The 16,939-nt window shown below is 35.5% G+C and overlaps 1 protein-coding gene across 1 annotated transcript in view; it reads right to left on the reverse strand.

Annotated features, from left to right (window-relative positions):
- SEMA3E (semaphorin 3E) overlaps positions 1-10,939 on the reverse strand; it is a 297,545-nt gene extending 286,606 nt beyond the window's left edge. The window contains 1 exon segment of the mRNA XM_017852378.1: positions 10,207-10,939. Within this exon segment, the coding sequence (XP_017707867.1) occupies positions 10,207-10,321 (115 nt within the window). The 5' untranslated portion in view covers positions 10,322-10,939.
- Between the last annotated feature and the right edge of the window lie 6,000 nt (positions 10,940-16,939).

Raw genomic sequence — 16,939 nt, forward strand, 5'->3', positions numbered from 1 at the left:
TTTTTTTTTTTTTTTTTTTTCATTCAAAATATTCTGCTAATTTAACGTATATTTTAGAAAGAGGAGTTCTTTACAAGGCGGTAGGACAGTGGTTTCTGGGCTAGTGTCCAAGACATCAAGGAGGAAATTGTTGTATTCTGTCCCTTGAAAAGATTATGATAGTTAACAAACGCACGTGGTCACTTGACTTATTATTAATGTGATTAAAATTGAAATGTTTAAAGCAATAAACTTTGTTAATTCTTCATTATATATAGCTATCCACTATGTCCCAAAGCTATATCCATTGATTTTATCCCAAAAGAATTTAAGGGAAAAAAACCTTAAAAAGGCTTTCTCTATAATAACATAGTGTTCTGTGCACTCTGAAATGAATTATGTGTTTTAATATGTATATTCTGTGAAAACAACACAGCTTTATCGTGCATGGTGAGCAATGAGGTCATTCATAACGGAATTAATGGAATGTCTTAATTTTATCACACTATTGGGCAGTTCTTTATAGCAACATGAGAGCAGATTAATACAGGCAATGATCAAGATGTATAACAAAGGGATGAAGTGGTAAGCGACATCTAATTTCATTTGTCCCAGAAAACTTCTCTTTGAGGCATAAAAGAGTTTTTGAATTTTACAAAATACTTTTCCACAATCGACAAATATTAGATGTTTTCTCATCAGAACTGAATCATAGCTACAACATGCTACAATTTACACCATCAATAATCTTTTAAAATATTTAAATTATATGCTAAATTATCATCAATGTATAGGTACACTTTATATTTAATACAAAAATAAGCAGATAATGGTGATATAGTTAGATATCTATGAATCTAAATATATTTATCAAGACCAAGGCTGTCATTTGGACATTTGACAGCACCCTTAACCTAGGAGATGAAGTAAAAGGAGGAATAAATGAAAATGGTAAATACGAACTCGGGGCTCCTTTGTAGCATCCTTCCATACACACAGCCCAGGGGTTCTCATAGTTGAGTCTTCACTAAGAATCACCCATAGGAATTGTTAAAACAGAGATTCCCGAGCCTCAGAATTATTGACTCAGTATATCTGATTCAGCAGCTCTCAGGGAATGCTGATGTTGCAGTCCATGGACCACACTCTGTGTAGCATTCGTTTTACTCCAGTTTCCATAATAGTAGCATCATCTCCTGTGCAATGAAATTCAATCAAGCCATCCTGCAAGTGAATTATTTAGCAGTAGCTCTGAACCTTATAAAAAAATAAAGTTGGCCTTTATAGTTGTGTTATTTTGACCATAATATGGAAGCCAACTAAATATATGTACATTTCAATTCAATAGACACCAAAACCCAGACTGTAGTTATAGCCTTTAGGAATGATTTGAAGTGAATTTATTCCATCCCCAAGGGTCTTACAAAAAATTACTCCTTGCCCTGAAGGACCTTTAAATATATTTTAAAACAATTACATAAATTAGAAAGTATTATAAGATATTACAGCACCATGTCATTCATCTTTGTGATACATTTAAATTTTTTTCTACCAAAATCATACAAGATAGGAAGACAGTGTTCATTAGTCCCTTTATAATGATGAGGAAAGGAAGCCTCAGTTCAATGATTCAGCAAGAATAAGACAGCATCAAATAAAATATACTGTAGATTCAAAAACTGGAAGTCCATACCCTTTCCACTACAACATACTATCTCCTAATACCAGTTTCAAAAGTGTTTTGGAGAAACCCTTTTGAAGCCTGGTAAGGAGAAGAAAGGAGCCCTACATTTCTATAATTGGAAAGGACCTGAGGTTCATAATAAACTTTTTGACTCAGTGTTAGAAAAAAAGCAATCAGGAGGAGTAAACAGTTATACACAATGCTGAGAGCACATTTCCTATTTGACTTTACTTCCACAGGGTATCTTAAAGTCCCTCTCCATTCCCATCATTTCCTGGGAAAGAACAAATCAGGAGGGAAAGAGTCAGTGTCCTCAGCTGACCTCTATTTTCACCCTCTTTTATTCTCATTTTCTTTGCTGCTGTTCTTTTCCGGTTCTGAAGTTGATCTGGCTACCTAAAATCACCCCTGAGACTTATTCTTAGCGATTCTGTTCCACCACTCTATCCTGTAAATAAAACCCCCTTTTTATTCTGGTTTCCCTAAATTAAAGCTCAAAACTCAGATAAAACAAACCAAAAGTGCATAGAAATAGGTTTACATCAATAATATTTTAACTGACATTTAACCCGAGTTTAGCTACAGAACACTTGGCTGGCAGGCTCTGCTCTCTCCTGTGCAGTGCCCTAATTCCTGTCCTCTCCAATTGCCACAATCCTACGGTGCCTGTGAGCATCAGCTTCCCAGCAGAAAAACAGGTTGGAGAAAGAGGGTACATTATCCAGGCGGCTAGTGAGCTATTTATTTAGTATTTCATTATTTCCTACATCATGGATTTCAACCAATTTTCAATACCTAGTAAGTTTAAAGTTTTTCTAAATAATTCAAAGGTTATGTTTTGTACTTATTGTGTTAAACAACAAAAAAGAAACAAATATTGAAGGTACACAGAAGGCCAATGAATACATATTTTTCACCAAAAGTATGTTTTCTCTCCCCTTTTGGCTTAAGGTGAGGAATAAATAAAAAATATTTATCTGGAAGAGAAGCAGAAGAAGAGAAAAAGAAAGAAGGGGTGGTGCCAGCCGCACAAAAGGGTAGTCACAGAATTAAGTGAAAAGAGAAAGGGAGGAGGGGGTATAGTGATAACCCAGAAATGACAAGGACATCACAAGATAAATAGAAGAAGGAGGAGGAGAGGAAGAAGAGGAAAAGAAAGAGAAGGAAGAAAAGAAGAGGAAGTAGAGAAAAGGTGGAGGAGAGAATGTAGATGAAAGAATTCAACTGATGTATCAGGAGGGTGCCTGGAGGTCCCAGCTGTTTCACTAAATGCAGCACTGATGAGAAAGAAGGTGAATAGACAGAAAGCCCCAGCCTTTTCTCTAACATATGTTATGCTAAAGGGGCCATAAATAGTTGTCCAGGATTCCTCAGTTTCATGGGTATTCCTGCTCATCCCACCGCTATCACCTTTTCCTTTGAAAAACACAGTTCTAAATCAGTTTGTTTTATTCAGATACTCACTTGATGAGCACTTGTTGAATGCCTACGAAGTGTCAGGAACTGTGCATGGCACCAGATATCTTACCTGTTCATCTAAGGTAAGGCAAAGTGGGAGACTTTCTTTCACTTTCCAAGTAAACAACACATGCTGAGCTGATAGCTGCCTATAGCATACTGTTTAGTTTAACTTTAGGCAGTGTGGTCTGGCCTTAGTAATATTAGTTCTATTGTGCTTCACAAAGCTGGGCCTACAATTACCTTTGTTAGTACTGTTTATTTTGTGGATTTGGTCTGTTGTCTCCAAGGTGCCATCAGATAAAATTCCAACTTTCCTTAAAGTATAAACAAAATAATTCTTACAATAACTTACAAACATGAGAGACATCTATATTCTTTGTTCTTTCTAGTTATCTACTCTAGTAAGAGCTGGTTTTCATTAAAGAAAATCTTTGCTTTTAAGTAAAAATCTGATGATTAAGGATCTCTCTTCATCTTAAGTTGTAATTTAACAATTTGCTCATGATTGCTTTTAGATTAATTATCTCTGAATCTCATCTGATTTATTGAGTAATTTATAAAAAGCTTCCTAAGGGTTAAGTATTCTGCACATTAATCTGCATTATCTCATGTAATCCTTTCAAATTTTTGCAGATTATGTTTTACCACTTTAAAGATGAGAAAATGCATATTCAGAAAACCTAAATAACTTGCTCATGCCATGCAGTCAGAGGCCAGATTCAAATTAGATATGCCTCATCCAAAGTCTAGGGTTTTTAGGCCACTGCAATTCGAATGTAAGAGTGTTTTCTAGCTACTGTGTTTCCTATGCCAAGGCTACAAGCTAAATCCTTGAGCAGAGCACAGTGATGGCTGAGAGTTTAGGTACCAAGGATGGAAATGAAACACATTTCTAAGTCAGGCATGACAATAGATTTCTCTTTTATTTTTTCATACCAGTTGTGGAGGTAAGGTTACCAAGGTAAAGGACCCCTATAGTTAGAATATCCTGAAATAGGCATTAGAATCAGGGCTGAAAACTTCTCGAGTAATCAGTTGTCTTGGCCACCATAGGGACCATATGAAGGAAAGTTATCAGTTCCGCTGAGATGTCTTTTCTTGAAATCATCACTGTTTATGACCAAAAACATTCTCTTAATATCAGAGATTGCAACACTTGGAGTAAATGTGATATGGACATGTCCTTTTTATTCCTAGTCCAGAATATCCAGACTATAAAATATCCAGTCTTGTCACTATCATTCCTATCATGAGTGCAAAGAATAATGCTCACTTAAGACTAAGGAATTAACAATAACAATGATGTTTTCTCTTATACCTCCAATGTTATGTAAGGCTTTACTGTGAAAACAAAATTATCAAAATAACTATCATCGTTTGTATAATGTACAGAGTATGACAAAGTGTCATATGTTACACTAGAAACTACTAACTTATGGCCCTGTCTATTAAAACCAAGAAAATAATCTAAATCTTCATTCTGCACCCTTTGGAAAATGTTATAAATGGTATAATTTTAGTTTAGTTTTGTTTTTAACTCTCAGAGACTGAAATTATAAGACATTTACACTGGGATGGATATGTATGAAGGGGCATGCATGCATGCAAAGTGATATTTCTGGATTCCTGCAGACTAAATTCCTCTATTAAACCACAGAAGAGTTTTACATACAAAGATAAAGAAATACATCTTTGTACACACTCCCACTAAGAAGTCCCAATGATGATTCCTTTAAATGTCTTTGATGAAATAAAACTGACTGAGCAGACTGTTAGCAATACTTTTCACCAGTAACAACCAATTTCATGGTTTGGTGCTTTATTATGTGGTCATAGAACTGAGGCCACCAAGTGATCTCATGCCGGAAAGAAACAGAGGCCCTCTCTATGTAATACTCTCAGCTCTGACTAGATGACAAATCTGACCTGGATAGCAAAATAACAATATGGCAACATAATTTTTGTAAAGAATATTTCATTATGACATCACAGCTATTGAATATATTTATTAATAAAGAACAGGCGTTGATTATATATTATGTATAGAATACTTTCCTTGCAAAGCAGAAAAAAAAATGGTTTCATGCACATACATTTTCCACTCCAAAACTGGCCCAGTTCATATATAAATTCCAGTTACTATTTTTTTCTAACCCAGACCTTCCCTCACCCTATTTCTATACTAAAAGATAACTGTTTTCCCACTGTAAAGTGCAACATCCAGATAAGAATTTAATAATTCATAGAACCATTCGGGGACTTTCAATGTGATACATGGACAATACTTGTCTGTAGCAAATATAAAATCACAAATAATAGCACTATCTAAAATTCTTAGGAAGACTCTCTGCACAGAAAGCATATTTTGTATAAACCAGACTCAACAAAACATATTGTAATTCCTCACAATTTATCCAGTGGTATTTTTTATAATATAAGCTATTTCTTAATAAATCCACCACTTAATTCTCACTGTCTCTCCCTGAAGCTCTGGGCACATAGGCTAGTGTTTCCTCCTGGGTCCTATTTAATCACTCTGCTTATGAATCATGTCTTATGACCAGTTTTTATTTACTAACACCCAGGGATGTGTGACTAATGTCACTATTGATAATACCAAGCTATTGGATGAGGAACCAAAGCTATGAGCTGGGTCAGGAAAAACTGGCTCAGTCACTACCTCATTTTTTATTTGCCTTGGGTATAAAATAAATACCATGGCCTCCAGAATGATCACTCAGAATGTTTATTTAACATTGTGCTCTTTTAGAATTCTCTATCAATTATTTTCTTGTAAATGGAATGAATTCTAAAATGTATATTGTAGAGTGAATACATGTAACACATGGATATATGTACACTACAGCAAAAAAAAAAAAATATAGGCCATGAAACTTGGAAAATGCCAGACAATGTAATCATCTTCTGAGTTATTATAACTAGAGGTCAAAGATATGGAAGATGAGATTTGGAGTGAGTGCAATCTATCAAGATAAATCATATGTTTTATACTATTTAAGAGCAAGTTTATCCTGTCTTCTATATTAGCATTATCCTAGCACTTGTTGAAATATAAAATCATACCATTTTCAAGGTTTTTCTCTTTAGGACCTGTTTCCTTCCAATACTCTCACTTTGTATCAGTCTGCAAAACATTAATAATATAAATAGTTTTAGGTGATAAGGTACATTCACAGATATTGTTCCATTTGATTATCTCAAAAACCCAGTAAAATATATAGGCAAAATACCATTACTACTCCTATTTTCAAATACAGGAAACTGAGATGCAGACAATTAATTATCATTATTATAAGTGGGAAGTACTAGAGCTGGAGTAGAGACCTCTGATTTCAAATCCTGAGCTCTCTGAACTATGATAAATCTGTATTTAATTGGTTATAATACCCAATACAGATACACTAATTAACACTCTATTGCAAGTTCTATCTGCATAAGTATATATTCCATGTTTAAATCTACATGTATAATGTTAACATATTTTAGGAATGTTCTTCTGCCATATCCATGCCTTTATTTAACTGTCTCTTCACCAACTATTCTAAGAGAACATATTATGCTTAAGCAGCCATTCTCCTTGATTTCTGCAATAGCATTCATCCTTATTGAGACTTCAAACACCTACCCTGTCTGCCAAGCTCCCATGATTGAATTTCTGGGGCTTTCCATGTACATTGGTATTTCTTTCTCAACATAGGTCTTGGCTTATTTGTTTTTTCTTCTCTGAGCTCCATTATCAAGAAGCTTATTTTTGCCTTCCCTGTAACCTCATTAGTGCAGGATGGTGAAAGATAAGGAGAGAACAGATATCAACAAAGGGAAGTAGATGAATCCACCAGGACTCTTCTCCCTTCATTCTCTCCTTCCTTGGTTTCTGTCCTGAGGACCGCAGTATTTTTCAAGGAAACCCTTGGGGGAGAATATTAAAATTTTGCATTAATCTCACCAATGTTACCCTATTGAGTTGGGATAAAGTTAGCCATAATGCATAACTATTCATGAACTTTTAAATATTTGCCTGATATAGCCAAATTCAACTCGAATCTTGACCGAAAATTTTTACAAAGCAGGACAGCATCTTGCCATTTTAATCTTTGCTACATTTTTACTTATTAATGTAATTTACCTTGTAACTAGAAAATACATTAAAAGATTTATGTATTGCCTCAACAGGAGTAATTATCTCATCATTTTTTCTACCAGGCTTGCCCTAAGCCAGTATATTTTCTTAATATTAGTGTGGAGTGAGATATTCAGTTAGAAGAGAGAGGGATTCAATATTATCCCATTGGGGTACAAGGCAGTAGAAAATCAACTAGAAAATATTCCACACCTCATATTACCCTTATACCTTGTCTCCTTCTCTCTCTCTTTGGCTCTCTCTCTGTCTTTTCTCCTCTTTAACTCTAATGATCCCTTCCTTTCCAGCTCTAGTTAAGAATATGTCTAGTTAAGAAATAGTAATGGAGAATGAAGGGGAGAGGAAAAGGGCAAATCTCTGGACCTTTTTTTTTTTCTGAACATATTTTTATATAATTTAACTCAAGCTCTGTATATGATAAACTTTCTCCTCCTCCTTGGGAAGAAACAATAGGTTTGTGTTTTCAAATGCCATCTTAAAAGTGAAGAATGTGAGAAAAATGCCTGCCTTTCTCCCATACAGCTTAGATCATGAACTGTGAAAAGAATTTCTGAATTATTCTAGTAGGCTACCTCCAGGGAACCTCCTGGATTTCCCTGCTAGTGGTCAGGCAGCAGTGCAGAGGTGTTATGTTACATATACCTAGTGCCTCCTATATTGAAAGATTATAAACTCATTTATATATTAATTATCTTAATTCACTCACTACTGAACATTTGCCATTACTGACATTATTCAAGACCACGAAAGAATAATCTGCAATATCTTATTCCTAGTTTTTGAAGACCTCTAAAATATTCACTGAATTCCAGAGTGTAGAGAGATAAATGGGCTGTTCATATTATATTGGTGGGACTGAATACCCTGCTCTGACAGTGTATATGCTCTTCTTTTCACTAAGGCCCCTGAGGTGCAGTAGGCATTGGCTACTTCAAGTAGCATCTCCAGTGTGATCTCTTAGCTGACTTCACTAACAAAATTGCACAAGTAGGAACATTCCATTTTCAGGTAACTCTATTCTGCCTTTGTATAAAAACATCATATTGTGCATTTTCAGCTGGTTCCACTAAATTCAAAGGTAAAGGAAATCCTGTGGGAGTTTTCAGTCTAGTGTATATATAGATACTAGCAGTTTTACTCTCACACCATATGACACCACTCATAACATCAGTTACAATTATTTCTTTGATTAAAAGTGACATAATAAAGACAAACTCAATAACAGTATTACGCATAACATTTACTTGTATCAGAGAACTTTGGTATTCTTTGATCAAATTATTAACTCTGTTACGAAATATTAAAATGTGACCTGTTGGAAAACACACTGATATTGAACCATGAAAACACAAGTACCCCAATAACAAGGTATAAAATGTTAATACTAGATGTAACAGAATTGTAGCTTGCAAAAACTGGTAGCTTGTCCATTTATCTACATAAGAAAAACAATCAATTTATAATTTTTTGCAGGTTTATTTGTCCATATTCCATCACATCAAATTTGTATATCTTGACATCTTCGACGATAAACTTCTTAGGAATAGGCATTTCGATACATACCATGATACATCTTCCCAAGTTAAAAGATTAGTGTTAATTCTGGGCACTATATTTTAAACACTTTGCCAATTTAGTATCAATGTGTTTCTTAAATTTATGTTATCTACTGGATAGTATTATAGGAAATGTATTTAAACTACGAAAATATCCATAGTTTTAACTACTCTAAAAATGAAAATTTCTATAACATTTAGTGAAGATTGTCCACTAAAAGACAAAAGAACAAACATGTCACACATTCAAGGACTCCCTTTTTGTTTCTCCTGACAAATATTCTACCTATACTTAGAAAATGCAAGCTTCTGTTCTTTCTACAGTGAGGGTCAATTTAAAAGCTTACACAATTGAAAAATGATTCTTATGTAATCCTGAGTATTACATCTGCTATCTGTCTCAGTGTCTCAATGGCTGGTGATAATAAATACTTATTTGCTGACAATTTATTCTGAATTTATTTTAAATCAGCAAAGTCACTTTCTCTGAGCATGGTTTTGTTTATTGATTGTTTGTTTACAGGAAGAGTTATCAAATGTATTCATGACTGGCTTGTATTGGTCCTGATGCAAAATCTATCTTTTAATCATTTATTTATGAGTATAATGTTGCTTTACAAGACAACTGTAGAATGAAATATTTAAACATTCGCTGTTAGACAGATCTTCATTAAGGCAATATAAATTAACACTACAAATGCTAGTGAATACTAATACTTTTATCAATATTAGCCATTTTACAAGCATTGTCATAAACTATTTTGCTTTGCCACATATGAAAAAATTCTAATAATCAATTCCACTGGAAAACTAATTTATATTAGTTGTTAATCATTTTAATTACATGATGATGACAGTTATTATGGATAGGGCATCATTTTTCTCCTCAGGAATTTTCTTTCCTCCTCCTCTTACCTCCATTATGCAAACAAAACAAAACAAAAACAAAAAGAACAAATTACACCCCTATTTCTATAGCCCTTCCCCAGCATCCTTGTTTCTCATATGCATAGACTGATATTTAAATACCTACTGTTAACTTGGTGGATTCAGCCTCTCAAGGCTATTTACAACCTGCTTCCTCCCTTCCTGTGTTCCCTCTGCCAGTGAGTGAACTCCTCATTAATAAAATCCAGTATTTACAGACAAAAATAACATCTCTAAGTTGACATGTGATTTTGCACTGTTTTCAGATGAGGTGAGTATAACATATTAATCAGAGGTACTTAGAATTTTAGGTCAGTTTTGCAATAAATTTTTCAGGTGCATTTTAAAGGTCTTTGAAGACCATAAGCCTATGTTAAACGACTTTCTTTTTCTTTTTCTTTTTCTTTTAAACAAAAGGATCTGGAAAGGTAACCTACCTTTATGTGACAGGCGTAACCGGGGGTGGGTAGTATCAGCTGTATGACCTCCTGTCCAAAGCTCCAGTAAGTAACCCCACAGGAGCAAGGTGATAATGTACCCCGCGGATGCCATGCTGCCGTGTTCACCGTCCAAGCCCTCGCTCCTCACTTTAAGGAGGGTCTGAGTTTTACTTAGGACTTCCCTCCAGGGGCAGCGTGCGAGAGGCTTTGTCAGAAATCGAATGCGTTGTCATCAGAAAGCACAGTTACGAAGTGCCATTTGTCAGGCTGTATTTGGCTATGTGAAACCTTTCTTTCCTCAGGACAGTTGTTTATAAGCCGGGAGCAAGAGGACATTCCAAAGAGTGAGTCTTCAGAGCCATGTCCTGTCTAGAGCTCTCTTCAGCAACTACGCCGGTAGATTCAGGAAGAAGCTGTATTTTTCAGTCACTTAGGCAAAGCTGTTCATTCAGAAAAAAAAAAAAAAAAACCCGAGCACACGCACACGCACTCTCTTCTCCCGTGGAGGTCCTCTCTTCGGGCTCCTGGAAGCCTCTCAGAAGTCAGCCTCTTGCACTGACTTGCCAAACTGCTAGTTTTAATTCACCTTTCACCTTGCTAATTAAAAGCAAGAAGTGCCATTCCCTCTAGGAGCGGCAGGATCCACCCAGCAGGGATGCAGTCTGTCAGTGGCTGTTTACAGGAAAGTTCAGGCAGGGTTGAGCAGCGTACTTGCTGTTTCTAGGAAGTATTTCTGGTCCACGTGCCCCGCTCCCATCCTCCCTCCCAGTCATAACCAGCCCCACGTTACTCAGCAGCAGGAGAGAACTCCACATTTTGATGGGGGGAAATGGGGAGTTCGGGAGGGGTGATGACACATAACAGGCTGATTATTTAAGAATAGGTGACAGACAAAGATGTGGCATCAGAAAGCGCTTTTAAATTCTTACCAAGATAAATTGACCTAAGATGAATAAATCCAAATTCTTTTTAAAATAATCTATTTGTAACCATCCAGGATCCAAATTCTGTTTTTCACTGTTGCCATATAGGTATTTTCAAAATTCAGTCTTTTTTTATTGCTTATATCTTAGGGATACTATGTTTAAAGTCTTTGAAGAAAAATGTGTTCCAAGAGCCTGAAAAAAAAAAGTTCATCTGTGATTGTCTCATAAATTTGTTAGAAATAATAAGTTATTTACTTAAGCAAATTCGTCAAATGAGATTAAAAGCAAATCCTTTTTCCTAAATCAATTCCTAAATTTTACTTCAAATTTAAGAATGTTGAAGTAACTTCCCCCAGGTAAGGTAACTGGTAAAGTCGAGGTTCACCACCCAAGCGATTTCTGTAAAGCAGGCATTAGAAAACGTAGGATGTGAAATACCTTAGGATTCAACTGCTATGCATTTCCAGAGTTGATTTTCCAAGACACTGTGTTTGTGTAAATAAGTTTAACACAGTAGGTCAACTTTACAATCTACCTTCAATCAATCTCAATAACAAAGCCAAACACTCTGGAGCTGTTTGCATGGAAATGAATGGTATTATGTTAAGATACCAATAAACTTGAATAGATATTTGATTTGACAGCGGAGAGTTAAGTGGTAAGCACTGATCTCAACTATGATAACTTCTTCTTATTCTGTATTTTAAATCCTAATAGTGAGGAACACTTTTTGAGAATTATGTTTTAAAATAATGAAACTGTAACAAAAGATATCATAAGTCACCTTGATATTTTGCATTATATAGAAACAAATGTACAGCCAGGCATTCTCTACCCATTTTTCTCATCATGAGATGTTCTTGTACAAGCAGAGTATATTTAGCAAAATGTAAATGTCACTGGATATTATAAATAATTAGATTTCCAAGGTCTACAAAAGATAGCAAACTCTAAACATTATTTAACAGTAAAACAACATGAAATATTTAGAGACTTTTAACCTGGAGTGCTTGCATATTTTAAAAGCCAGTCTGATGAGCTACAGACCTAAAGGTTGCTCTAAATGTGATACATTGTACCTTCAAAATTCTCTTTGCTTTCTTCTAGGATGGAAGCAAATGACAGAATAAATAGCAGCTCTTATACGTGTTATCTAATAGTGGGATTATAGGAAAAGTAAATGTGGTGCCTATACCTTTTATTGCAAATTCATGGCTAGTCTCACATAACTGAAATTCTACTTAAGATTGCACAGTGCCTGTCCTAATTCTACTATAGAATTGAGACAATGTGAGACATTACAATCATTTCATTAGTACACAAAATATGCACCTCTAAAATGTTGACAAGAGAATAAATGTTACGAATGCCAAGATTTTGTCTTCAGTTTTATGTGTCATCCTTCAGATTAAGTTGGAGCAATTTAGAAGTAAATGCCAGAATAATGGGTTCTTTAGATTCCTCAAAATGTGCTTTGGCTTATCTGCCAGTTGCCAGTGTCCTTACTTATTTCTTTTAACTCCTCTTTATGTCCTTTTACTTTTATCTTTATCCTATAGAAAATATATAGATGATGCCAAAAAATGACTGTTAGGAAAACTAAACATTCAGAACTATCCATAGCCTCAGTTTCCCCCATGTGACATTAGCAGTGGAATAAAGAGTCTTTGGGACAAAATTAGTCACCTACATCATAAAATAAAGCAAGAATAATCCTCAGAAGCAGAATCATCAAATAATTTATCATCTAAACAAGACTTTTTTTTGAGAATAAAAGAGGCTTCTTTCAATAATTACATACAAATCAATAATACTATAGACAAACGACAACATCAAAATCTGAACCCTTGGGACCCTTTTCTAGATACTCTTGGGAAACAAGGAAATAGAAAATTAACAACAACAACAACTGACTTACCACCAACAGTGAGGGAAGAGCTTTAGTGGACTGAAAAACTTTGGAGTTACCAACAACATTGGGTGATGTTACTGTATTTGATTTGAGAGGATCCAGGCTAGCAGTTTGAACAATATCAGACAAAGAAAACCAGGTGAGAAGATAAATGCCAATTAGGAAGGTACTGCTTGCCAGATCAAGGGTTTTATTCCAAAACCCCTCATTCTTGCTAGTCTTGCATCATTGTATGAAGAGCAATCTCAGTCTGGTAAAAGAAGGAGCAAAGTAAGAAAAGAAAATTGGGTGCTCATCAGGAGTTCCAGTCTCCCCCATGATGGGTTCCATCACTGGTTCTCCAATTTCAACAGCAGAAAGTCAACTAGCTTCTAGAACAAGCCTTCCCAGGAGGTAACCCATACCATCTGCTGTTGAATCAACCTCAGGTCCTTGTTAAAGAACAGCTTGCTATGCCCCACCTCATGTTCCCAGTTTGCCTGAAATTTCACTTGCTAAAATTTGTGTTTGACAGACCTTCCTTTAGGGCAGTGTTACCAACACTTTAGACATCTGTTTACCACATTCATCATTTTTGATATAATATGTAGTATTTACAATTAAACTTAATTTAATATAAAATGAAACTATTACCTCATAGACTTGATGTCCTACTTGTATTTTTCAAATATATGCAAAAACCAAACAGTAGTAAAAGTTTATTTCTGCATGACTTAAAATTATCTTGCATACTGTGGGAGACAGTATTAATCAATATTCCTTCAATATCATATCATCAATATTCATTCCTGGGCATATGGGAGACTATACTTTCCAGCTCCTTGGCAGTCACGTGAATTCACTTGACTAATTCTAGCCAAAGAAATATGAGCAGAAGTGATATGTATCACATCTGGGCTGAGGCAGTGAAATATTCCTAAGAAATCATTTGGTCTTTCTGAAGCCCTTTCTGTAGCAAAAGAGGATAACTTAGGTTGAAATGGTGGCATGATGAAATTGAATCATCTTAGATTACTAAATCACCACTGGAGACAGCTACTCTAGAAAGTTATTCAGACCCACAAGAGACTTTGTATGAATGGGAGGAAACATGTTATGTTAAGCTACTTAGTTTATTTGTTACCACAGCAGAGCGTAGCCTCTCCTGACTAAATGCACACACTGTACCTACTGTGCTTTAGGGAACGTGCTTTTGGACAAACTTACAGCATCAACAAGTTGCGGACAGTGTATTACGGTGTATTCCATTCTATGTGCCACTAAAACTTACTTCAGCAGCAGCATACAGACAGGGAGAGATGTGGATACTTGACAGCCAAGTAAGAGGTAAAGTAATTCCCTGTGCCACTTGTAGAATGAGGTGGAATATGCCTTTAGCTTTTCCAGTTGAACATTTACACAAAAATGATGACATACACATTATTTATAGGTGGACAACATCACATAGTACTACATCTGAAGAACATTATGATTAAAACAGTAAAATAAAGTATCAAAATGGCAATGATAATTATCCTTTTTATAACTAAAGACAGAAATACAAACATTTTATAAATCTGTAAGGGCTTAAGATAGATAACATAACTTCTCTGTAGTAGTTATGGCATTTCAGCTTCACTAATCCCTCTGCTATTCCTGCTAGCCCTGCTATCCCAATGACCTCCAGTCTGGAGCACTTCAAATGTCCCACCAATAAGACCTGCTGTTGCTGCTGCTGCCACCATTGCTGCTTCTGGGTTTTACAGGTCAGGACTGCTGATGCTTGTATTGGTCATTCTATTCATATGCCTTATATCACAGAATTTGTAAAGGATCTAGAGTCTGGATTGACTGTTTCGCACATTCAGTGATTCAGGCAGATAAGGACAGATAACTACATTACTCTTGATTGTGTGCTCCTAAGGGTAGTCCCAGAGAATGGCATTCCATCAATTAGTACCATATAAGATCCAATCATTCACCTGCCTGAAAGAGGTTTGGCTAATGTTATTTTGATGTTATCATTTGGATGGCTGACAATCCAATAATTTGGCCTTGTATTTTTCCATTTTGACGAGCTATTCTATAAAGCAAAAAAGACTCATAAAATTTTAATGAAATTGCTCTCATAAAATTTTAAAATTCTTTGTTTCTGACTTATACTAGGTTTATTCTCATTTTCTTTTAGGTCTTTGATAATAAAGAAAAGCAGAAGAAGCATTTGGAGCCATGTATAAGCTTTAATGAACTTTAATCAAAGAGCAGTCATGATTTTCCTGCCTTTTTATGGCAAAATGAAATGATTAATTCTGAAAATTCTATAATATACAGGCCCTGGGAGGTTTACCAATACTCTTCCTTATAGGTTATAGATAATTCCTTAAAGAGACAGAACTCCAATCAGTTGCTTTAAAAAATCTAACATTCTGGCCGGGCGCGGTGGCTCAAGCCTGTAATCCCAGCACTTTGGGAGGCCGAGACGGGCGGATCACTAGGTCAGGAGATCGAGACCCTCCTGGCTAATACGGTGAAACCCCGTCTCTACTAAAAAGTACAAAAAACTAGCCGGGCGACGAGGCGGGCGCCTGTAGTCCCAGCTACTCGGGAGGCTGAGGCAGGAGAATGGCGTAAACCCGGGAGGCGGAGCTTGCAGTGAGCTGAGAACCGGCCACTGTACTCCTGCCTGGGCGGGAGAGCGAGACTGCGTCTCAGAAAAAAAAAAGAAAAAAAAAAAATCTAACATTCTAAAAAAAAACTTCTATAATATGTTATAATAGATGAGTTTCTATGTCTTTTGTTATACATATTTGTGAGTTATTGGTGGCACCAGCAGTGAATTGGTTACATTATGTTATTACTACTCTCAACATCTAGCACTATATTCCAAACTGATTCCACTTTAAAAGGAATAAAAATGATTACTGTTAACTTTTTGTTCTCTATATGCTAGGCAGCATGCAAGGCATAGTCATACAAAACCCAGTGAAACCCAGAATATCACTTGATGCGATAGGTACCACTTTTATAGTCATTTACACAAAACAGAATGTAGGACACAGATGTTGGTAACTTAGTTAGTTGGTTAACTGCTTAGTTAATAACTTGCCTGAAGAGAAACACCAGTAAGCGGCATAATCACCATTTTAAACCCAGACACCAGGGTCCATGTTTCAACCATTCCAATTTTTTTTAGAGAATATGATTTAGGAAAGACTTTATATTAGTTCTCCAAATACTATACTAGTAGGAACCTATCCTTAATAAATGTTAATCATGAACTATATAGAGTTTTAAAATAAAAACCTTTCAAAGCAGTTGGTGCTTCAACAATCAGTGTCTGTGATTGAACTCAGCAAATAAAGTCCTATATTCCAGGTTGTGTCAGATGGCAGAACACATTCTCTGTGATTTCCTGAGTGACCAGCTGCACACATATTAGTGATTTCGTTAGTTAATTGAATACCGACCCCTGTAGGCTTTTGGGTTTTGGCTAGTCTTTCAGGCTTGGCAAACACGAATAACAGGATGGCTAAATAATGTAGGGAAAACTATTGAAGAACAAATTCCTAAGGGAACTAAGAAAATAAATGTTTTAAGAAAAATTGTCAGGTAATAATGGTTATTCTTATTTATGGAAATATATATACATATACAAATAGCTAAAGAAATGCACAGAGAGAAAGACACATATTTCTAGTTATGGTCACAAAAAAAGAAAGAAGTTTCCAAGAAAAGGTTTAAGGGTAATAAATCATTTACACATAGTTACTGATGTTTAGATTATTTTGTCCAAAAGATTCCAACATTTTCAAACAATGTTCCCACTAATGTACCTAAACTAAAGACAACATTTTATACTCTGTCCACTTAAGAAATTGACTCACTGTGAAAACAATAATAAATGCCATTAACT

Source organism: Rhinopithecus bieti, unplaced genomic scaffold, assembly GCF_001698545.2.
Source record: "Rhinopithecus bieti isolate Rb0 unplaced genomic scaffold, ASM169854v2 scaffold_34544, whole genome shotgun sequence".
NCBI lineage: Eukaryota > Metazoa > Chordata > Mammalia > Primates > Cercopithecidae > Rhinopithecus > Rhinopithecus bieti.